General features: G+C 44.7%; 1 protein-coding gene across 1 annotated transcript in view; it reads right to left on the reverse strand.

Moving 5' to 3' along the window:
* Positions 1–4,318: 4,318 nt before the first annotated feature.
* Positions 4,319–25,258, reverse strand: part of LOC137571812 (cyclic GMP-AMP synthase-like) — a 60,737-nt gene continuing 39,797 nt past the window's right edge. Inside the window, exons 3-5 of the mRNA XM_068281489.1 lie at positions 22,732–22,980; positions 15,453–15,552; positions 4,319–11,520 (exon numbers count right to left, since the gene is read on the reverse strand). Coding sequence (XP_068137590.1) covers positions 11,172–11,520; positions 15,453–15,552; positions 22,732–22,980 — 698 coding nt within the window. The 3' untranslated portion in view covers positions 4,319–11,171. The remainder of the gene's footprint in view (positions 11,521–15,452; positions 15,553–22,731; positions 22,981–25,258) is intronic.

Here is a 25,258-nt window from a genome sequence, read left to right on the forward strand (position 1 = left end):
TGAATCGCAAAACCGGCGATTCCCCCGACGTTTGCGGCCGCGATTTTGCTATGCTATGCACTGCATAGCAAAATCGCGGCAATTATCGCTCCGCCGCGCGTTCGCGTTCCCCGCAAAAACGAATCGCGGTAGTGGAAATGACCTACCGCGATTCCCATGTTAAAAAGCAAACCGTAGCGATTGTAAAATCGCTAGCGGTTTGCGTTTTTGCGATTCAGCATCGCAAACGCCGCTAGTGGAAAAGGGCCCTAAGGGCCCTTTTCCACTAGCAATCGCTAGCGTTCACGCTGAACGCTAGCGATTGCTGAATCGCAATTACCGCCGATTCCCCGACGTTCGCGGCCGCGATTTTGCTATGCTATGCACTGCATAGCAAAATCGCGGCAAAAGTCACTCCGCGGCGCGATCGCGATCAAGTAAAAAACGAATCGCGGTAGTGGAAATTACCTACCGCGATTCCTATGTTAAAAAGCAAACCGTAGCGATTGTAAAATTGCTAGCGGTTTGCGGTTTTGCGATTCAGCTAGCGCAAACGCGCTAGTGGAAAAGGGCCCTCACTGTCACACTATGAGATAATCAATCAAGCTAAATAACGATTACTATAGAGTAGTGAGGGGGTTAATCAATGAACAGCTTTAGGTTTATAACTGTATACAGGCAGCCCTCGCTAGGCCACCAGCACTGCAGCATGTCTCTCAGGAAGCATTCAGCAAGCCAGAACAATCTGTCTCATCATGGCAGCCCTCCTTAATATACAGTGGGGCTGGCCAGTGTTCCTTTCTGTGATTGGACGCTAGGGCTTCTGCTGGGAGCCCTCTGATTGGCTCCAGGACGTCATCACCTTAGTTACAGTATTTCAGATTCGGATATCCCAGGATATCCGGGTCATGCATCAAACTATCCGCAGATAGCTATGCAGATTTCTATAGCTATCCGAGATTCGGAATCTGATCGGGATAGAGTAAAAATGGTCAGATATCTGGGCTAACCCGGATATCCGGATGAGCATCACTACTGAAATATATCAGTTGCTGTCAGTTATATATCAGTTGCTGTCAGTTACAGCTGAGAGGAGAACTGATGTGTCCATGTTTCCCTATGGCTCAAGTGGGCGATGTTACAGTTTAACTGTGTGCTGACCAGGAAGCTGTTATGGTGTAATGGCTATTTTCAAAATGGAGGACGGAGAATTCCATTGATCACAGTGGACAAACAGGACGCAGGAGAGGAAAAATAGATTGAAGAGTAGACTACACAGGAGGTAAGTATGACTTGTGTATGTTTATTTTGACTTTTAATTTTCAGTTCAGGTTTTCTTTAATACTGAGAGTTAAAAAGTAGCAGATAATGAATGTGGCAGGCTGCTAGCTTATTACAGTACTTTTGAGGTATAAAAAGATGAAGACTGTTAAGAAATGGTGTATTTATAAGGTTATTTAGATTACAGTTGTAAGAGGGTGAGATCATTTAGGCCTGGAACCCACTAAAAACGCAATCTCTAATCGCAATCGCTAGCATTTTCTGTGAGCGTTTTATAAGCGATTTCATGAGCGTTTTTGGCAGCGATTTTAAAAAGTGTATTCTGTTTGCCAGCGGTTGTGTAGCGATTAGCGTTTTTAATTCTGATTGGTCCTTTCAATTAATTTTAATTATTTTACAGTGTGCAGTAACTTCAAAACGCTAGCAAAATCGCTCTGTGTAGGTTTTGGCTGGCTGGATAGTGTAATGGTTAAGGGCTTTGGGTTCGAATCTCGGCTCTGCCTGATCAGTAAGCCAGCACCTATTCAGTAGGAGACCTTGGGCAAGACTCCCTAACACTGCTACTGCCTATAGAGCGCGTCCTAGTGGCTGCAGCTCTGGCGCTTTGAGTCCGCCAGGAGAAAAGCGCGATATAAATGTTCTGTGTTTGTTGTTTGTTTGTTTGATGAGTGATTATGCCAGCGTTTATACACTTTACATTGCAGAAATTCTAACGCTAAACGCTAAAAATGCTGCATGTCCTGCGTTTTGGTAATCGCAATCGTTCCAGTGGAATTTGGCCCATCCATTAACATTAGCTGAGCGTTTAGGGAAATCGCTAGCGATTTGAATCGCTCACTAAACGCTCACAAAATCGCTCCAGGGGGTTCCAGGCCTAAAGGTGATAGATGGTGAGAAAGAATGGCGAGAGTTAGTTTTGGAACTAACTGGAGATAGATATACGATATAATGAAACATACACCAAAATGCTAAACAGCTTGTTAATATTAAATTACAGGTTAATTCTGGCCTATTACAGATTACATATTACAGATTCTATATTCTTTGAAAGATCTAGGTCACTGCCATCTGACACAGAAATGACCTTTTCAGCTGAAAGGTGGTCCAGTAGCATTTTTGGCACAATCCTAGGGATGGTTCACACTGCAAGAGCTTTTTAAGTGCTTGTGATTTGAAAAGCTCTTGCTAATGTAATGCTATGGGGGATTTTAATAAAATCATATCACTAAAGTGAGAACACACACATAGCATTACATTAGCAGGAGCTTTTCAAATCACAATCGCTTAGAAAAAGCTCTTGCACTGTGAACCAGCTCTTACTCAGAAGCTGGGCATATCTGAAATTCTTATTTCGCTACTACCCAAAGCGGACTATGTGCTGGTATCATGTACATTGCACCATCAACAGAGAAAGATTTCTTTCAATGTGCTGGGCAACTCACACCGAAATAAACATTTCCTTATCCTTTCTTAAAGGAACACTATCACAAAAAATTGTACAATTCTCCCAGAGTAAACTGCACTATAAGTTACTTTTCTCCTATGTCGCTGATGCTTACAGTAGGTATTGAAAACCTGACAGGTTTTGGACTAGTCCATCTCCTCATGGGGGGGACTCTCAGTATTTTCACTATTCTTTGCAAAAGCATTCCCTAGAGGATCTATACAAAGATGCCAGCCAGCTCTTTTGCACACTATTTTGGCAGTTGGACTGAGCAACCGATTTCCAGTTAGGGATCAAACCCACTTCAGCGATTTTGTGAGCGTTTAGGGAGCGATTCAAGACAAGACAAATAACATTTATATTGCGCTTTTCTCCTTGCGGACTCAAAGCGCCAGAGCAGAGCAGCAGCCACTAGGGCGTGCTCTATTGGCAGTAGCAGTGTAAGGGAGACTTGCCAAAGGTCTCCTACTGAATTAGTGCTGGCTTACTGAACAGGCAGAGCCGAGATTCGAACCATGGTCTCCTGTGTCAGAGGCAGAGCCCTTAACCATTACACTATCAGCCAACTGCCAAAACGCTAGCAATTTCCCTAAACACTCAGTTAATGTTAATGGATGGGCCAAATTCCACTGGAGCGATTGCGATTACCAAAATCGCAAACGCAGGACATGCAGCATTGTTAGCATTTAGCGATAGCATTTCTGCAATGTAAAGTATATAAATGCTGGTGTAATCGCTCGTCAAAACCTACACAGAGTGATTTTGCTAGTGTTTTTACATTACCAATAAAAACGCTAATCGCTACACAATCCCTGGCAAAAAGCTGACTTTTTTAAAAACGCAACCAAAATCGCCAGCAATCGCTTACAAACCGCTCATTAAAACGCTAGCGATTGCAATTAGCAATAGCGTTTTCTAGTGGGTTCCAGGCCTTAGGCGGGGACACACTTGTCTTTCAGTTTCCTTCGAAGGTTTTTCTGCACACCATGTTTGTAGGCAGAAAAACATAAGCTTTTTTTCTATATCAATGTAATTGATATAGAAAATGCACACAATGTGCAGAAATATACTGCAGAATGTCCGTTTTTTTCTTCTGGGCAAAAAACACATTAAAGTGTTAACTAGCTCATTAATTAACATGAGTTCTCAGTTTAAAGGCCAAAGCACACCAAAAACCTCTAGCAGATCTGCAAAACGCTAAAGGTTTTTGAAGCAGATTTCAGAGCGATTCTAGGCATGTAGAGGTTTTCTAAACATGCCTAGCGTTTTTTGGAGCGTTTTTGTGTAGCAGATTTCATATATTGTTACAGTAAAGCTGTTACTAAACAGCTTCTGTAACAAAAACGCCTGGAAACCGCTCTGATCTAGCGTTTTTCAGAGCGGTTTTCCACTTTCCTATACTTTAACATTAAGGCAGAAACGCCTCAGAAATCTAAAAAATGCTCCAGCCCCCGAGTTTGCGTTTGTGGAAAAAACGAACCGCTCTGGTGTGCACCAGCCCATTCACTGTCATTAGCCAAGCGGTTTCCCCCCGCAAGTATTTAAAAAAAACGCTCCAGAACCGCTCTGGTGTGCACCAGCCCTAACACAGGATTTGAGATGAACAGTTCTGTATTCAGTTAGGATAAATGCATTTTATTATCAATTGGTAAAAAGAAATAGATAACATGAAAGACAAAAAAAATGAGAATATGGGGCAATCGCTAATAACAACTTAAGAATTAACTAAAGCAAAAGCCTAGAGAAACATGATTTGCAGTTTTAAATAATAAATTGGAGAGTGCATTGCTACAAACTAGCAGCGTTTCCAACATGCAGGAGACCATTCTTCCTTTTGATGTTCTTTTGCGGCATCAGCTTGGCCTCAAGCATATCCCGTTATAAGTTTTCTGAGGGATTGAAAGGTTTTCCCCCCTTTGAAATACACATTGGGGCTGATTTATTACTGTTATATTTTTCACAAAAGCATATATGCTGCAAGGGTTAACAAGAGGAGATGCAGGTAAGCTAACAGCCAGTAAGATACCAATGATCACCATGATTCTGTCCAAGTAAAACAAGAAGCAAAACTAAAAACTTCAAAAACTCTCTCTGTCTTGGGCCAGTTTTAATGAAGAACTCTATGGAGTGCTGGAACCCGTCTAGAGCGCTTTTTTGAGCATTCAGGGAGCCAATGTAAATAAATGTAACAAATTCCACAGTACTGATTGCGATTAGCAAAATTGCGATTGCAGGACATGCAGCATTTTGGGAGCGTTTGCGCTTCAATGTAAAGTATATAAGCGCTGGCAAATCGCTCATGAATTACTACACATAGCTATTTGTGCGATTTTAAATTACTGCAAACTGTAACAAAATATATAATAAATTGAAAGGACCAATCAGAATTAAAATCGTTAATTGCAAATTGCTATCACAATCGCTGGCAAAAAGCTTACACTTTTTAAAATCGCTACCAAAATCGCTGGAAAATGATCATGAAATCACTTGCAAAACGCCAATTTAAAATGTTAGCAAATGCGCTAGTGATTTGCGATTTGTAGTGGGTTCCAGGCCGGAGTGTTATGGGATTAGGCAGTTAACAGCAATAACAGAAATAACAATTGTACTTTATACCTCTCTGATTCAAGCTGGAGGCAGGAAGCAAACTAGCCAGTGCAAAAAACCCTGCGTTTTCTGCACTGTGCATTTTTGTAAGCGTTTGTGTTTCATGTTTGCATTTTAATGTGTTTTTTGTGCGTTTCATGTTTGCATTTCAATTTCCCTAATCAAAGCAGTTAAATACAGTAATAAATGCATGTAAAAATGCATTCTTCTGCATCTCCATTGAGCTATATTATGTGCGTTTTACATGCTTTTTTGAAAATGATGCGGCCCATAGACTTTCATTAGTGACAAAAACACTAGCGTTTTTTCCGCAATGCTAGCATTAATGCTTAGTGTGTCAGGGGTCATTTACATTATATGCATTGTTAAACATTATAATGCATAATACAGGGTGATGCATATAAAACTGGCCCTGACTGCCTGCCACGAGCGTGAGTATGTAGGCAGATGCCAGCTGGCCTGCCCATCCCTGTGTGTCTGTTATCTCTCTTTGCTGTGGGTGAGTGGTCTCCAGCATTTTGTAGTCTATAGGTGCGTACACACGCACTACAAGAGGAAACGACGGGTTCGGCAGACCCTTCCGCTGGGCGGTCTTTTAGCAGACAGTAGCGCGTGTGTACGCGCTGTCGGCGGACTGATGAGGCTGTTTCTAAACGATCCGCTCAGCGAACCCGTCGTTTCCTCTTGTAGTGCCTGTGTACGCACCTATAGTCGCCTGTATATGATGCCATTTGGTTAACACTCTCATACAGGTGCGAATACAGGTGCAATAGGCTTCAATAAAACTGGTGTAGTGAAATATCACTAATTAGTCTCTCAGACGTGTAGTATAGGTTTATTTACTGTACAGGAGACATAAACTGAATCATAGCAATGTCTGCCCATGGAAGCTTGGATCAGACGGACAAACACATTGGAAAGAATTACAGATTATAATTATTCCAACTACCTTGACCACCTTTTGGATCCTGATTTATAAGTTAACTAATTATTGGGTGATGTAAAACTGCATAAATGAATACGTGAATATTTACTGTATGTATATCCAAGTAGGTAAGCTTGTTAATTGCTTCATAGATCTTTGTTAGGCATTGGATCCACTACAAATTGCTATTGCAATCACTAGCAATTTGTGGTAGCACTTTACAAGCAATTTTGGGAGTGATTCCTGCTCCTATACAATACAATAGAATGGTAAACGCTCCTATACAATACAATAGAATGGTAAACGCTCCTATACAATACAATAGAATGGTAAACGCTCCTATACAATACAATATACAATACAATAGAATGGTAAACGCTCCTATACAATACAATAGAATGGTAAACGCTCCTATACAATACAATAGATTGGTAAACGCTCCTATACAATACAATATACAATACAATAGAATGGTAAACGCTCCTATACAATACATTAGAATGGTAAATTCTACCAAAATGCTGCATGCTCTGTGATTGCAATTTGCCGAATCGCAATCGCTCTATTGGAATCTGTCCCATCCATGTACATTGGCAGAGCGTTAAGGGAAATCACTAGCGATTGAAAGAGCTCCCTAAACGCTAAAAAAAAACACTCTAGTGGGTTTCAGCCTTCATGGACAATTGTCCGTTGTAACTCAAGGTTAGCTAGTTTGTTAGATACACTGTGTTGTCTTTTATCTATAATAAGATTTTTACCTATACATAAGACAGCAAAAACAATCCCCAGATGCACATTCCATTCCCATGAAGTTGTGAGAAAGTGTTTAATTGAGGTCATGTGTCACGGACGATTGCGGGGACGCAGGCGCGTCCTGGAACCGCCCGTGAAGAAAAGAACGATCGCACTCGATTCCTGCATCGATTGCGCCTCAGATCAATAGAACCAAGATTTGACGTGTAGTATCCCTATGCCTAGGAACAGCTGGGAGATCTGTCTTAGCTGAAGTGACAGCCTGGGGGGAAGGTGTTAATTAGCTTGGACATATTCCCTGTGGAAGGCACAATTCCCCTTTTGGTTCTGGGAACCAGGTGACACTTAGCTGATCTCATGGAGATGTTAATTAACCAAAAGATGCCTAGGTACAGCCAGGCAGGCTACGAATCCACGGGAGGTCTTGACACCTTGCTCACTGGTAAAGATCAAAGGGAAGCCAGCTGTTAGGTTTATTCAGGATGTGTTCTAGCTGCTGAGTCTCATAGCATAATCCATAACTTCCCAGATCTGTCATATTTCTGGGGTTCCTGAGATGGCAGCTTCGCCAAACGTGGGGGAAGTGTAGCATGAGCCCCGGTGCTGGTTCTGAGGAAGTTTCAGAACATTCTGAGGTAAGGACTGCCAGTTAGGCAGTTTGAAAATGCCCTGATGATACCACAGGGGTCCCACCCCTCATGTCTGGTATCAGGGCGCTGGGTAAATCAAGACAGACCTGAAAATGTTAATAAATCTGCCCTGACCTGTACGGTTCTGTGAGATAGAGCCCATATATGGGTAGATATGATTTCTAGCCCCCAGGGAAGGGAGTTGACATGCAGCTTAAAGCCAATGTAACCCCAGATTAAAAAAAAAAAAAGTCAGATACTCACCTAAGGAGAGGGAGGGCTCGGTCCTAATTGAGCCTACCCTCTCTTCTCCCGGTGCCCTCCTTGCTGCGCTGTCTCCTCCGTTCACATCCGCAACTGCAGGGAATTCATAAGTCTTCGGGAGCTGAGTCCTCCCGAAGATAGGCGGCGCACACGCGAGTGCGTCATAGAGGGCGCGCGCGCAGCGTAGAGCGGCCGGTCTTTGGGAGCACTCGGGCTCCCGAAGCATTTTTGAAGCCTCCCTTCGGCCAGGAGACAGCGGTATTTGACCGAAATGGTCGAATACCGCTACAGGGGAGCCAGGACAGCAGCGGGCACCGGGAGAGGAGAGGGGGTGCTCTATGGGATCCAGAGCCTCCCTCTCTTCAGGTGAGTATCTGACTTTTTTTTATTTTAAACGGGTTCCCATTAGCTTTAAGACCTGGAACCCTCTAGCAGTACATTACTAAGCGCTCGTGAGTTGAAAAGCTCTTGCTAATGTAATGCTTTGGGTGTGATCCCACTTGAGCGATGTAATTTTATGAAAATCCCCCATAGCATTGCATTAGCAGGAGCTTTTTCAAATCACTAGCGCTTAGAAAAGGCTGCTAGTGGGTTTGAGCGCCTATTCTGCGACGCAACTGAGCACTGTGAACTTGTCCTCAGATCCTTCCATTACTAATTCAACTTTTATATTTGGTAAAGCCACTCTGAAGAAATTCCCTTTGAAAAAGTCAGTCATGTGATCCAGTTAAGCATGGAGCTGGAAGCAGTTTGGGGTCTATATGTAATTAACTTTTTTTACTAAGGGCTCGTTTCCACTATCGCGAATCTGCATGCGTCCAACGCATGCAGATCCGCACATGTAATACAAGTGGATGGGCCTGTTTCCACTGTAGCGTTGTTGAGGTGCGTTTTTTTCAGCGTGAAAAAACGCACAAAAGAGCCAACGATTTCGCCTGCGTCGGGAATCCGTGCGAATCGCCGCTAATGTATTTAATAGTAAAAACGCATGCGTTTGTTACATGCGTTTTTACCGGCGATTTCGCGTGCGATTTCGCACCTTTTTCAATTTTATTTAGCCCTGGCAGTGTCATGGTTAATTTCGCATGGCACCCTGCCATGCGAAATCGCATGCGAAATCGCGGGTAAAAACGCATGTGGAAACGCATCCGCATGCGTTTTTACAAGCGTCGGAATGCGGCCGAAATCGCGTCGCAACAGTGGAAACAAGCCCTTATTGTTCTCCTAGGATATAATTTTCATCTTGTATTTAAAATAGTTTTTAGCACTTTCCACCTGAAAAATTACCAAAAAGTAGGTAGCAAGATGTGTCCTGCATTTTCTGCGGCTGTTAATGCTTCTGCACTCCTCTGCAGAGGGAATGCAGGGACACTTCGGGGCAGCCAGGGAGCTGCCTCTCACACACGTGGGGGTGCAGCAACTGTGCTGAGCGCCCTCACAGTGCCGCACCCGGGGACATTTGTCCCCCTTGCCTCCCATAGCTACTCCTCTGGTTTAAAAGGTAATTTATTTACAAGTTGTGAAAATATCACATGGGAGAAAACTCAGGTGAACAAGTAAGGCCTCCTTTCCATGAACTGTTGAGCTGTGTGCTCAGCAAGCAGTTACTAGGCAGAAGTAAGCAGTTATCATGCAGCAAGAAGCGGTTACCAGGCAGCAGTGAGCAGTTGAGAGAGTTTGAGAGGCATTTCACTGCCTATCAACAGTTCTTGGAAAGGAGGCCTTAATTGCATATGAGCTAGGGGTTCAATGCTATAATGCCTCTTGACCACCGACAGTTGAACTGTGTGCTCAGCAAGCAGTTGCCAGGCAGCAGCAGACAGTTGAGAGCGTTTGAGAGGCATTTTACTGCATATCCGCCGGGCGGATCGCTCAAACTCAAACGTCTTATCACGGGAACGACAGTCTGTACACACGCCCGATTTAGTGGGCGGACGTCTGAACGACGGGACGTTCAAACGACCCGTTGTTCCGAAAAATCAGACGTGTGTATGGGCCTTTACTCTCCAGCTGTGGAGGGATTAACTATTTCAGTGATCTGCAAACTTGGCTCTCCAGCTGTTAAAGCGGTATTGTCACCATAAAAATCAAATTTCAACAGCAACTGGTCTGAGTGTATTAAGTGATAAAGATGCTAATCCTGCATTCAAAACTTGCAAAACTTTTTCTGCTGTTATGGTTTGGAGTTATCACATACTTTAGGAGCACTGGCCCTAGTGCCAAACAGTGCCAAAAAGTTGAATGCTAGGAGTTATTTTGAATGCTGGGAGTTTATCTATAATATATTCCTACTCTTCCATTCATTTCCCTGCCTAGCTGATCACTTGTGTTTACAAACAAGGCTGAGGTGACTCAGTGATTGGATGTGTAAATAAAAAAAAGACTCTGGGAGGAGGGCAGCTAATGAATACACATTGAGCAAGAGAAAGGAGGGGGGAAACAAGAGTCAGGTAGGATATGATATCAGCATTAGCTTGGCAAGATGGCCACTGCCTAGATTAGGATTTTCTGCTTTTACTTTGTAAAATTCACAGGAATCATTACGTGGATAGCACAATACATCTGTTATGTAAGTAGATTTAGTATTTATCTTTTAGAAGTAGTACTTTTATTTCTAGGTTAGCATGGGTGTTGCTTGTTCTTTAAGGAACTACAAGTCCCTCAATGCATTTAGGGAGTTTGACAGCCGCAGTCATGATTCATAAAAGCAAATGCATTGTGGAACTTGTAGTTCCTTAACAGCTGGAGAGCCAAGTTTGCAGATCAATGAACTATTTGGTAAATGAGAGGCAAATAATTCAGAGTTGATGCAGGATTATGCAGTTTTTGTCTGCAAATGTATCCAGCTTCAAAATGGTCTAATCAAATCCTACTAAGGTGGAATTTGATTAATTTTCAAGTTGCATAAATTTGCATTAACTCAGTTTATCAGATTTTTATTATTATAATATGAAGCTGGGATTTTAGCTCAGGCCATGACACAACATTATGACAGCAGATTTTCAGAAAACATTAGTAGTAACTAATGTATGGTAACTAAGGTCAGGACCAACTAAATTCTCTTTAGGGCTCATTTCCACAGACCGTTGAACTGTGTGCTCAGCAAGCAGTTACCAGGCAGCAGTGGGCAGTTATCTGGCAGCAGCAAGCAGTTTCCAGGCATTAGCAAGCAGTTGTGAGCGTTTGAGAGGCTTTTCACTGCCTATCAACTGCTCATGGAAAAGGGACCTTAGATTACGAATAGTAGCTTAGCACTACCATCATGCCTGTAGACTGGCAGTGGGATGCCCTATTGTCTACTAAAAATATCATATTTTTTCTGTTTTTGCTCTTCTAACTGTTCATAGAGATAATCGCAGCTAGATTTATCAACATAATGCGAACTGAAAAGGTTGTGGGAAGGCACAAAGAAATTAGGAAGCTCATATCTTTTCAGGCAATCCTGAAAATATTCAATATATCTGTGAAAGCATACATCCAGATCTTTCAGATTCCAGTCTTCATCTTTTGGGTGTTTTGCCAATAGGTTCAATAAGGCGGTCTTTGCATGGTATGAAAAAAACTGATTCATTTTTCTGCCATTTCCATACATCTTCAGCAGCTCCAGTAAATACTTCATCAGCTTAAGGCATGGCTTTCTGCAGAAAAACAATATGTACAGTTATCATCTGTACCATATCGGAGCCCTTAAAGGGAACCAGAGACGAAGCACCCTTGTGTATTTTACCATGTATATCAGTAAGAACATTAGAGAAAACACTTACCATGCTCTCTGTTTCCTCCTCACTGCTAAAAGTGTCTGTTAACAGCAGTCACAAGAATCCCAGACTGAGCAATTAAATCTGGCTTTGCTGGGAATGATTATAGCTGAGTCATTATAGCAAAGCCACAAGGGGGCAGGCTTGGGCTTGAAATAACACCACAGAATACAGACTTAGCTATAATCTTTCTGTAGCAAAGCTAGACGGAGCAGCCTGACTTCTCAGTCGGGGATTCTTATCAGACGTGATAACAGTCAGATTACACAGAGAACAATGAAACAAAGGGCAGATTAGGTGTTTACTGTCATGTTCCCACTGATTTATAAGGTAAAATACAAGAGGGTGCTTCATCTCTGGTTCTCTTTAAAGAGACACTGAAGCGGAAAAAAAAATATGATATAATGAATTGGTTGTGTACTATGAATAATTACTAGAAGATTAGCAGCAAAGAAAATATTCTCATACTTTTATTTTCAGGTATATAGTGTTTTTTCTAACATTGCATTATTCTATAATATGTGCAAGTTACACAACACTCAGCATTCAAAATGAGTCTTTCAGAGCAGTCTGTGAAGTAATGACATCTCCTCTAGCAGAGGAAAAGTAAATAGTCCAGGAACAGTTGAGATAATAAGAGTCAGATAACAGCCCTCTCCACGACTAACTTAGTCGGAGAGCTTAATGGCTTGTTTGCATAGAGATAACAACTAGAGTTTCTCAACTCTTCCTGTACTGGAAACAATTAGACTGATGTATCTGATCTTAATGTTTTATTTCTTAGCTGTACTACACATACAAATCATATCATCATTATTTTTTTTTCGCTTCAGTGTCTCTTTAAACTGAAGGAATTACCAGGCAAAATAATAATAATAATAATAAAAAAAAAACAGATTTACTTACTTGGGGCTTCCTTCAGCCCCTGGAAGCTTATGTGTCCCTTGCCAAAGCTCCGCTCTTAGTGGGTCGGCCAGGGTCCCCTCCATAGCAGCTGCCGACCTCGCCTGCTTAGAACGCTCCTGGTGACAGGAGAATGAACAGGAGCAGCGGTAGCGCAGGCACAGTAGCCGCCTACTTTGCCGGGTTGGCAGCTGCTGTGGAGGGTCCCCCTGGTGACCTGCTGAGAGCGGAGCTGTGGTGAGGGACACATAAGCTTCCAGGGGCTGGAGGAAGCTCCAGGTAAGTAAATCTGTTTTTTTTTATTATTTTGCCTGATAATTCATTTAAGTACATAAAACAGAATGCATTAAAATAGCACAAAAACAAGTTAATAAAGCTATAATTCATGCAGGTTCCCTCCAAGCTTCTGATTTTAATACGACTAGGGTACATTTTAGGTAACAGGGTGCCCTGGGCAAACATGAATGTGCGGCTGCTTTACTAATGTTAGAGAGCCGCGTCATGCAAGAGTACAACGTGATAAACGAACCATTATGCCGATAAACAAGATATAATGCCTTTTAAAGATTAATTTCAGCATAAAATTTACAAGTGACCTAAAAGCCATTATGTCAGCACCATGACTTTAATTTAACAAATGCAGCCATCATGTCCCAACAGAATTCGTGGAACCCTATATATACACTTCCATATATACTCACAAATAAGCCAACCTTTTTATATTCCCAAAATGATTAAAATGTGGAGGGTTTACTTGTTTGCGACTGTGTATTTGACTTATGAGCAGGTTCCCTCTTTGCAGGGTGCGCATTGGAAGCATGCCCGTAGCTATGGTGAACTCTCCGTGGCGTTTAAAATTTCCCTTGCAATTTTGAAAGCCACTCCCAGGGAGACTTCCAAGCTGTGGTCACATGACAATGACAGAGTCTGGAGCTCTAGTGGTGAGTTAAGAGGCCGCAGGGGAGATGCCAGGATTGCTGTAAAGCCTCATACAGACACCTGACTTAAAGAGAACCTGTACTGAGTAAAATTATTTAAAATAAACACATGAGGTAACTTCAAATGAACATTACATAGTTACCTTGCCATCAGTTCCTCTCAGAAGCTCACCATTTTCTTCTTATAATGATGCCTTCCAGTTCTGACAACATTTTGTCAGAACTGAAATATATCAGTTGCTGTCAGTTATATATCAGCAGCTGTCAGTTACAGCTGAGAGGAGAACTGATGTGTCCATGTTTCCCTATGGCTCAAGTGGGCGATGTTACAGTTAAACAGTGTGCTGACCAGGAAGCTGTTATGGTGTAATGGCCATTTTCAAAATGGAGGACGGAGAATTCTATTGATCACAGTGGACAAACAGGATGCAGGAGAGGAAAAATAGATTGAGGCGTAGACTACACAGGAGGTAAGTATGACTTGTGTATGTTTCTTTTGACTTTTAATGTTCAGTTCAGGTTTTCTTTAAAGAGAAACCGTGACCAAGAATTGAACTTCATTACAATCAGTAGCTGATACTCCCTTTTTAGTGTTGGGCGAACATCCAGATGTTCGGGTTCGGGGGGGTTCGGCCGAACATGCCCCTGATGTTCGGCATGTTCGAGCCGAACCCCGAACCCAACCCGAACATGTCCCTTTGGGGCCCCTATAGGGTCCCAGCATAAAAGGAGAGCATGCCCCGAGCGCGCGGGGGGTCGGAAATGCCCCCAACCCCTCCCCGCTAAGCTCTCCCTTCTGCCGGTACCCTATAATTAAATTTAAGTGCCCAAAAGTACCTGAGGAGGAGGAGGAGGGCAGGAAGAGGGAAGCCGGAGTTATTGGGCGCTAGTACCATCTGGTGCTTCCGCCCTCTCTTGACGCACTTTCTGTTTACATTTGAAGTCGCGTCAAGAGGGTGCAGAAGTACCGCGATGACGCGAACGAGGGTACGCGTCATCTACATGATGTACTCATCGCGTGCTCTCCCTTTATGCTGGGACCCTATAGGGGGCTATGTTCGGCCGGACACGGTTGTGTTTGGCCAAACAAAGAAGGCCTGTTCGGGTTCGGGCAGCGTGCCCGAGCACCCTCCCGAACACCATGAGGTGTTCGGGGGGTGCCGAACCGAATCCGAACAGGCCAAAATCCGGGCGAACCCGAACAGTGGCGAACACTGTTCGCCCATCAGTATCCCTTTTACATGAGAAATCAGGGGGCTCTGTATGACTGATATTGTGGTGATGGTGAAACCCCTCCCACAAGAAACTCTGAGAACCATGGTCCTGGTAGTTTCCTGTCTGTGAACCTTGTTGCATTGTGGGAAATAGCTGTTTACAGCTGTCTCCAACTGCCAAAAAAGCAAGCAGCACCTACATCACCTTCCAGCAGTAAAAATGTCACCATGTGATAAATGTCAGAATGTAAATCAGGGATTTAAAAGTTTTTACAATGGGCAAACACTGACTAAATCATTTATACATAATTATTGAAAAAATAAAGCACTTTTTTATTACATTATTTTCACTGGAGTTCCTCTATAAGTCAGCTGAGGCGATTATTGTCAGTAGCCGGCGACCCCCAACCATGAGCAATCCACCGGATGGATCTACTCACCCCCAGCTACGCCAACCCCCTGCCCACACCGTATGACGTCACACACACACCACTTGTCCCCCTCCATCATCCCCACGCTCCCCCCACATAGCAACACAGCATGTCATCAGCTACACAGCTGACACACTTGTGAGCAGGCCGGCCCAGCGATGACGCCCATGGGGATCAGGTCCTTATCCTGGACGGGCAACATGCGTTATGTGTACGCAGCCTTAGAGAAAGCAGAGGAAACTATAGCTACTGGCACACTTCCTATGCATACTTTAGGAGATACACTTCCAGCGCACACTAGCATGGGGGCTGTTCCTGACACTCACCTGCAGCATGCTGCTCCTTTTTGCTCACAGCAGGTCTTCCCACTTCCATGATTATTCATTATTTGCTTTTCAATGTTTGAAAATGAAATGCGCCATGTATCTGTAAAAGAGGTAACAGTAATCTCATTTAGCTGAATACAGTAACATTATAATGTCAGTACACTGACACTGAAGTGCTGTACATGAGAAAGAGCCTAAATATGTGTATGGCCACATGCAACAGCATCTGAAAACATTTTCTATGCTCCTAACATCATGTCCCAACTTTCAAATGTCCCCCATTGTGTGTCCCAGCATCCAGTTTCTTGCAATTTTCCAATGCTCCAAAAGCTCCATAGTGTGTCCAAGCCCTCAAGTGCATCCCATAGTATGCTCCAGTCTATCAGCAAGCATTGGTGTTCAGTGTGCATGCAAAAAAAGGTGCTGTACTCACTGAAAACAGCAGGCCTTTAATCTTCTTGCATTAACAATACTGAACCACTTGGCCGGAAACTACATGAAGCACTCCCCTCTATAAGGCCGGGCCGAGGCATAGGCTGGAGAGGCTCCAGCCTCAGGGCGCAGTGTAGGAGGGGGCGCAGAATTCATTCAGCTGTCATTCCTAATTGTGTTTGAAGCAGAAAGAAATAAAAAAAGGGGATACATGGCAGTGACTGCAAGCCAGATAACTAGATATTAAGGTGTTGGGGAGGTTGTGGGCCCTGTGGCGCCTCTTAGTCTAATAGCAATCAGTGTTTGATGGCTCAGGTGGCAGGGGTGGAGGGGTGCACTTTGGTGTCTCAGCCTTGGGTGCTGGAGGACCTTGTCCCGGCTCTGTTTATCCCTCTATCATGGTGATGTGGACTCTACATGGGGATGTAGTTGGTTTTGTATCACTCCACCAGCATGGACTGCTGGCGTATTGCATCATCTCAGTGGCGGCTCCAGCTTCAAATTTTTGAGGGGCACAAAGGAGCACAACGGTTGGCTGGTGAGGCCTATTTGGGTGGTCAAAATCAATGTTTGTATGGTAAGCTTTAGATATTTTTTGCTAACTAGTTCAGCAATTACAGGAACCAAATATAAACATCACAAACAGAACTTAGATGCTTTTGAGCAGATTGTCCAAATGGAAGAAAAGTTACCTACAGATGTACTTGGCTAGTTGGCTGGCATGTTTTAATCCTCCTTACTTACTAGCAAGCTGCTCCTGTGTGGACTGATCACAGACAAATAATTCCAGCTCCCAGTCTGTGTCTGATGACTCTACAAGCAACGGGAGGGGGAAGAGGCAGAAGGAAGAGAAATACTGTGTGTGTAATTCTTTATCTTAGTAGATAAGCATTGCTGCAGACTAGAGCCTGTATTTTACAGACAGGGCATTTTGAATCAGGATAATACCATTTATTGGCTAATTTAAAATAAAAACAGTAAGCTTTCAGCTAGTAAGCCTTCTTCAGACTCTATTCCTGACAATGTTGACTGACAATGTTAGAACATACAGAAGGCGGTGAAGAGATTTTTTTGCAAACATGCGTCATCCAGATACCTTGATTACAAGGGATCTTGCAAGGATTGTGAGGTATTTATGGCAAATAGATAAGACCCTTGGTTTTCTTAATGCCTACACAGATCCTATCCTGTTTAGTGTACGCTCCTGGAGCCTGGAAAAGTTAACTGTATATTACTGAGTGGGGATGCCCCAGTGTAGCACCACCACTGCCTCTAGTCTTCTTGTAGTTCCAGCCAGGGAGCGCACAAGAGGATTGGTGTTGCTACTTCTGCAAGGGACACAGAGGCCTGGTGCAGGTGAGTATGGTATCTTTTTTGTAGCAGCCACTGAACACTAATGCTTAGGGACTCTGCCTAATTATTATATAGGGGGGCACAGTTTATAACTTATTTTTCACTCTGTTTAGGGGAGCACTCAGCCTGATGAGGAGAACACTGCCTGTTAATGGAAGGGGGGAGGGGGCTTCCTGATTAGGAGGCACTGTGCCTGATAAGGGGAACCCACTCCCTATTTAGGGGTGCATTTTGGCTGTTTAGGGGACACTCTGCCTGATTAGGGAGAACTCTGCCCCTTTGATCAGGGTAGCATTCTATCTGACCAGGGGACCACTCTGCATCTGTAGGAGGGCACCCTGTCTGATTAGGGTGGCACTTTGCCTATTTTTGGGGCATTCTACATTACTATTTTGGGGACACTCTGCATATTGTTATTTGGGGAGAGGGGGGCATTAAATATTTTTTTCTAAATTTGCCTCAGGTGGCAAAAAGTCTAGGGCCGGCCCTGTGGATGAGGTCCTCCAAATCTAACATGTTCCTCAAATACCCTCTGATAAATGGAAGAATTCATGGTGTATTCTGTGACATGAGCTGGCCAGGTCCTGGTTCAGCAATACATACTCAAACCATGATACTTCCATCTCCATGCTTCACAGTTTGTATAAGTGTTTTTTTTTTCTGGAGTTATACTTGATTTATGCCACACATGTCCTCTGTTCTGGTGTCCAAAAAATTCAATTTTACATTCATCTGTCCAAAGACATTATTCCAAAAGTCCTAGTCTATGTTTTCTCTTAAAAGGCAAAGGTTTCCTCCTTGCACACCTCCCATGCAAGTTGTGCAGTTTCTTTCTGATTGTAGAGGCATGCACTTTCACATCAACAGTAGCAAGAGCCTGCTGTAGGTCCCATGATGTCATTTTAGGCCTTTTGGAGATTTATTTTAGCATCTTGTACTGAACTGGCATGGACAGCTCAATCTGGGCATGTTTGCAGTTGTTTTGAAAGTCCTCCACTTGTAGACTATTTTTAACAGTGGACTGACTAATTTCAATTTTTTCTGAGACCCACTTAAAACCCTTTCAAGACTGCTCTCAATCTTATTTCTGAAGGCCTCAGATAGCTCTGTTTCACCATGTTGTTCAGCTTCATCAGGTTTAAATAGGGCCAACCACCTTTAAAATGCTGAGCAACAATGTTCTAATAAAATGCACCTAATGTGCTACATCAGTGTGTGATTTGAGCCATTTTAAGTGAGAATAAATGTGTGTTTGGGTGTGTGTTTAAGGGGGGGGGGGGTAGCTCTCTTATAGAGTTAAGGTTTCCTCCTTGCACACCTCCCATACAAGTGAAAGGATACCTGAAGTGACATGTGACATAGACATACTATGCTGTGTTCCCTTTTTTCTTTCTCTGCCCGAAAGAGCTAAATATCAGGTATGTAAGTGGCTGGCTCAGTCCTGACTCAGACAGGAAATTCCCCTTTTTAATTCTTTCTTGTTCTCAGAAACCATTTTCTACTAGGAAAGTGTTTTATAGTTGGAATTTCTTATCAGTGAGGCTCACACGGTAGTCACTTCCTGTCTGAGTCAGAACTGAGTCAGACACTTTCATACCTGATATTTAACTCTTTCAGACAGAGAAAGAAAAAAAGAAACACAGCATAGTTATTTGTGTGCTAAGCACTGTACATACACATGTCTATCTCATCATGTCACATGTCACTTCGGGTATCCTTTAAAGTTGTGCAGTCTCTTTTTGTTTGTAAAGGCATGCACTTTCACATCAACAGTAGCAAGAGCCTGCTGCAGGTCTCGTGATTACATTTTACGGTTTTAGGAGTTTTTTTTTGTTTTTTTAGCATTTTGCAATTTTTAGCTTCTTGCACTCTGCTCTTGGGGTGCACTGGCATGGATAGTCAGATCTAGGCATGTTTGCCATTTTTTTTAAGTTCTCCACTTATAGACTATATTCCAACACTGGAATGGCTGATCTCAAATTCTCTTTTAAATCGCTTACTAGACTTAAAAGCTGCAATCATTTTCTTTCTGAAGGCCTCAGATGGCTCTTTAGAGTTCTGTCTCACCTCAACAGTCAGGAGCCTACCAAACTAACTGTCCAAAGTTTAAATAGGGCAACAATGAGTAACGATGTTATATACCTGTGTGTGATTTGAGCGGTTTTAAAATGAGTCTAAAGCCACTGAAAAGATACCATAGGAGAGGGAAGGCTCTGGGTCCTATAGACTCTAGCGGCACCTGGGGGAATATGAGGAAGGAAGCAGCCGGCCGCTCATATGGTAACAGGAGCGGCGATTGTAAAAATTACCTGGAAATATTGAATCTGAAGAAAATTTTTTGCCGTTAATGGGCACTTAAAAACTGATCTCAACAGCAGAGCCCTGATTGTAGGTGTGCAGTGGCAGCATCCTTACCATAATTCCTTGTACACCAAGCAGAGCATCAGATGAGAGACTTCCTCGCTCTTTCGTTTATTAAAATACATCATGTTTAAGTGGAATTAAACTCACCAAACTAACATTTAAGTACCTAATCTTAGGTACATAAAAGAGGCAAAGCATTATTTATGTGTAAAAACGTTTACTTTCAATGCAGCCAGCAATACAAGTTTGTACTGCTGTGCTAATCTTTGCTAATCGGCAAATTAAATCATTGCCAGCAAGGAGACAATCTCTGCCTGGTCTCTTCACTCCTCTCCCCCTCCCCTAATCTGCTGAATATACACCTTGCCACAGCAAGAGTCACTTCAGGAGAGGACAAGACACAGAACATTTATATTGCGCTTTTCTCTTGGCAGGCTCAAAGTGCCAGTAGGCTGTAGCAGTGTTAGGGAATCTTGCCCAATGTCTCCTTACTGAATAGGTGGAGCCGAGATTCAAACCCTGGTCTCACTATCCAGCCACTGGATACTAGCCAAGTGAGAGGGGGGAGGGCAAAGTGAAGAGACCAGGCAGAGAGCTTCTAGCCAGCAATGATTTCATTAGTCAATTGTCATTGAAAGTAAACATTTTTACACACAGGAATGCTTTCAAATGACCTTTTATTTACCTAAGAGAAAGAGTGAAAATTAGTCACCCAAAATGATCACAAACAATCATTTTGGGTAGCCAAAGTTGCAGGTCTGTACAGGTCTTAAAGGGACCCTGAGCAGTGGCCTAAATTGAAAATCTGGACTTACTTGGGGCTTCCCCCAGTCCCCCATTGCCCGCAAGGTTCCCCGGCCTCCTCTTGCTCCCTTCCGGGGTCACACTGGTGGCTCTGGTTATCCAGCGACTTAGTCTGAAGTCTGCCTGCGCAGTTCAGTCTTTAGAAAACCATGCATGCGCAGGACGCATACGGCGACCGGCATGATGACACGCGCAAATTCAATTGAAGTCACTGGATTACCGGAGCCTCCATCAGGACCACGGAAGGTTTTCAATTTAGGCCACTGCTCAGGGCCCCTTTAAAGGGGAACTGAAGAGAGAGGTATATGGAGGCTGTCATGTTTATTTCCTTTTAATCAATACCAGTTACCTGGCGGCCCTGCTGGTCTATTTCTCTGCAGTAGTATCTGATTAAAACCAGAAACAAGCATGCAGCTAGTCTTGTCAGATCAGACTTATAAGTCTGAACCACTGAAACACCTGATCTGCTGCATGCTTGTTCAGGGGCTATGGCTAATAGTATTAGAGGCAGAGGATCAGCAGGGCTGCCAGGCAACTGGTATTGTCTAAAAGGAAATAAACATGACAGCCTCCATATACCTCTCTCTTCAGTTCCCCTTTAAGTGTTCCTTAACCTCCCTGGCGGTAAGCCCGACATAGTGTCGGGCTAGCCGCCGCAGGGGATTGCATCGCCCTGGGAGGATTTTTTTAAATAAAATTTGTTACATTTTGTTAAGCTAGCACTTTGCTAGCTAACTATGTTGTCCAAGTCGCTCCGGTCCCCTACGATCGCCCCTGATCACCGCCGGTACACGTACTCCCCCAGGGATCCCGCTATGGCGCAGCCTCCCAATCAGCATCCGGCTTCGCTATGGGGAGGATCGGAACTGCGCATGACGTCGATGACGTCATGTCCGATCGTCGCCATAGAGACGAGTGATGCTAATTGGGAAGCTGCGGCTTTCATGGGATCGCGGACTGGTGAGTGTTGCCGGCGGCGATCAGGGGGGGGTCGGAGAGGTGCCGGGGGACTTGGGCAGCATAGTTAGCAAGCCTAGTGCTAGTTAACGTAAAAAACAACAACATTTAATTAAAAAAATCCCTCCCGCGGACGCAGCCACTTAAACTGCGTACCGCCAGGGAGGTTAAAGACATTCAGAGATGAGTCATGTGGACGTTTTTTTACTTACCTGGGGCTTCCTCCAGCCCCATAAGCATGGAAGTGTCCCTTGCTGTCCTCCTTAGGGCTGGTTCACATGGATGGCAGGCGGCATGGGGCGGCCGGGAAGCAGCGTCGTCCTGTGACGTCTCATTCAGGGGCAGTGGTACGGCGATCGTCGGCTTCCCATCGCGATCGGCGTTTCTCGACCCCTCAAGGGAACATAAAGCCGCCGCGGCTAGCGTAGCCGGCCCTGGATGTTGCATGCGGCTTCTAGGGCCAGCTGAAACGACGCGTCTAATCGGGATTGGAACTCCACCTTTCCGCAATCGCCGGTAATCGCCGGTACAGTGCGATGCTAAACGCTCACATTCACTTAAATAAGAGCATTTAGCCAACAAGTCCCGAACGTTTGGCGGTAAACGCCGCCAAGCGTCCGTGTGAACCAGCCTTTAGTGCCTCCGTGAAGCTGCATACTTCTCCGGTAAACGGCTCAGTGACGTCAATGTGGGGCCTTCTGCGCATGCTCAGAAGACCCCGGCTGACATCACTCGTGTCAAACTGAGCCCTAATGAGCCGTGTAGCGGGTGTTGATTGCGGCTGAATGTAGGAATGCGGGAGGACGGCAAGGGACGCATCCATGCTTATGGGGCTGGAGGAAGCCCCGGGTAAGTAAATAAACGGCCACATGACTCATCTCTGAGTCTCTTTAAAGGTAGTACCTACTACAAGAATCCTTTTTTGCTCTTCGCTGATTCAAGCAATGTCCACAGCAGCCTTGCCTTTACACTAACGCCCCGTTCACAATGCACACGTTGCCGTCCAGATTTCGGCAACGCGTGCAGGAGGCAGACATGCAGGACATCAGAAAGTGCATAGACTGCACTGTCTGGTGTTCACACTGCATGCGTTCTGGACCAGTGCGGTCCGTGAACACATGCTGCACGCATTTTTTAACAAAACGCGCGGCTGTCCCATTCACTTTCAGTTTCAGTGAATGGGATCAGCCACGCAACGCATACAAACGCAGATGGAGTGCGTTCGTACATGTTGCGTTCCAATCGCACGGCCATCCGCATTTGATGTTGTGAATGGGGCCCAACAATATACTGTAGAATGAGAGAAAATATGCACAGAAAGAAGTATGTAGCAAAAAAAGCTGTCCCACAAGACAGTGATTAAATTTACCTCTGAAACCTTTCCCTGAATTGATTTGTTTTGGTACTACATAGCATGGTCCTCTTTTGTATGATTGTTTCGTCTTGGCGCCAAGCCAGCCGTCAATGTTCATTCCACCATTTGCTTCTTTAGGCCAGGATCTCATGCTTAGGGCAAGAACCAGATCCACTGATATATCTTCAGGATCATGGGAAATAAGAAGAGTAACAGCAGGACTTGTAGCTTCTTTCTTCTGCAACTTTACTACTTTACCCATTTCTGTTATGACAAAAGACCTATTTGTAAGTACTGTGTTTGTCACATTGACAATTAACATGGTATTAAACAACCACAACTATTGCTGCACTCAGTGTTAACAAGATACAGTTTATGAGTCACTTTTTGGGCTGCAGGTAGTATCCTCCTGCAGCAGGTGAGTCAAACCTCTTATTTGGTCCTGCTGCACTCCAATATGCAGAGATGGGGACACTTGGATCTGTTCAGCTCCTCTGATGCAAAGTGGTAGACCAGGTAAATTATCAATATCAGGAAGATATTGACCATTTACTTGATTAACCAAATAGTACAATCATTAGAAAAAGTAGAGGTAAATTTCCATATTTTTTGGACTATAAGAAGCACTTTTTCTCCCCCAAAAGTCCAAATGTGTGGTCTGATGTCCCCCAAAAGCAGGTGCAGGACGTACCAGAATAGAAGCCCTCACCTATCCAGCTGTGGGCTCCAAGTCCTGCATCCTGCTTCCGTGTGCACTTCGGCTCTCCTCTGTGCAGCTGATGAACTGCACTCTTGCTCCCTGGACGTCCGTTCATAAGTGACTCTGACCCTGCAGGGGCTCCTGCCTCTCATGCTGCCAATGTTGCCTTCACCGCCACTGCCCGGACCCAGAAACATTGCAGCTTAGTCACATGGGACATCAGCTGGAGCTGGTCATGTGATTCCAGGCACCTGCAGCAGCCTGGCTCCTGCATCCCACCTTCACTACCACCGCCGCTCGGACCCATGAACATCGGCAGCTGAGTCACGAGGGCCATCAGCTGGAGCTGTCCACATGACTCTGGCTCCTGTTTCTCAGGCCATCAATGTAGTCTTCACCTCCGCTGTGCGGACCCAGAAACATTGCAACTGATTCACATGGGGCCTCAGCTGGAGCTGTCCACGTGACTCCGGCTCCTGCAGTGGCACTGGCGTGGCTTCTGCATCCCATCTTTCCCACCTGTTTCACAGCACAACCCTGCCACCCTGCACAGGACTGAACAAAACCAGGACACCATCCCCATAGCCATTAGCCCAGGATCCACAACAACCCAGTACCTGGCAGCAGGCCTTTGCCCTAGGATCAGTAAGTATGACAAATACATTTTTAGCTTAGTGTGGGCAGTGGATGCATTGCAGCTTAGTGTAGGTAGTGGGGGCATTGTAGCTTAGTGTAGGCAGTGGGGGCATTGTAGCTTAGTGTAGGCAGTGGGGGCATTGTAGCTTAGTGTAGGCGGTGGGGGAAGTGTAGCTTAGTGTAGGCAGTGGGGGCAGTGTAGCTTAGTGTAGGTAGTGGGGGCAGTGTAGCTTAGTGTAGGTAGTGGGGGCAGTGTAGCTTAGTGTAGGTAGTGGGGGCAGTGTAGCTTAGTATAGGCAGTGGGGGCATTGTAGCTTAGTGTAGGTAGTGGGGGCAGTGCAGCTTAGTGTAGGTAGTGGGGGCAGTGTAGCTTAGTGTAGGCAGTGGGGGCATTGTAGCTTAGTGTAGGTAGTGGGGGCAGTGCAGCTTAGTGTAGGTAGTGGGGGCACTGTAGCTTACTGTAGGCAGTGGGGGCTGATGCAGCTTAGCGTAGACAGTGGGGGCAGTGCAGCTTAGTGTAGGCAGTGGGGGCATTGCAGCTTAGTGTAGGTAGTGGGGGCTAGTGCAGCTTAGTGTAGGTAGTGAGGGCACTGTGTAGGCAGTGGGGGCATTGTAGCTTAATGTAGGTAGTGGGGGCAGTGTAGCTTAGTGTAGGTAGTGGGGGCAGTGCAGCTTAGTGTAGGTAGAAGGGCTAGTGCAGCTTAGTGTAGGTAGTGAGGGCATTGTAGCTTAATGTAGGTAGTGGGGGCAGTGTAGCTTAGTGTAGGCAGTGGGGGCATTGTAGCTTAGTGTAGGCAGTGGGGGCATTGTAGCTTAGTGTAGGCAGTGGGGACAGTGTAGCTTAGTGTAGGCAGTGGGGGCATTGTAGCTTAGTGTAGGTACTGGGGGCAGTGTAGCTTAGTGTAGGTACTGGGGGCATTGTAGCTTAGTGTAGGTAGTGGGGCAGTGCAGCTTAGTGTAGGTAGTGGGGGCACTGTAGCTTAGTGTAGGCAGTGGGGGCATTGTTGCTTAGTGTAGGTAGTGGGGGCAGTGCAGCTTAGTGTAGGTAGAAGGGGTAGTACAGCTCAGTGTAGGTAGTGGGGGCACTGTAGCTTAGTGTAGGTAGTGGAGGCAGTGTAGCTTAGAGTAGGTAGTGGAGGCAGTGTAGCTTAGTGTAGGCAGTGTAGCTTAGTGTAGGCAGTGGGGGCATTGTAGCTTAGTGTAGGT

Source organism: Hyperolius riggenbachi, chromosome 4 (genome assembly GCF_040937935.1).
Source record: "Hyperolius riggenbachi isolate aHypRig1 chromosome 4, aHypRig1.pri, whole genome shotgun sequence".
NCBI classification, from domain to species: Eukaryota; Metazoa; Chordata; class Amphibia; order Anura; family Hyperoliidae; genus Hyperolius; species Hyperolius riggenbachi.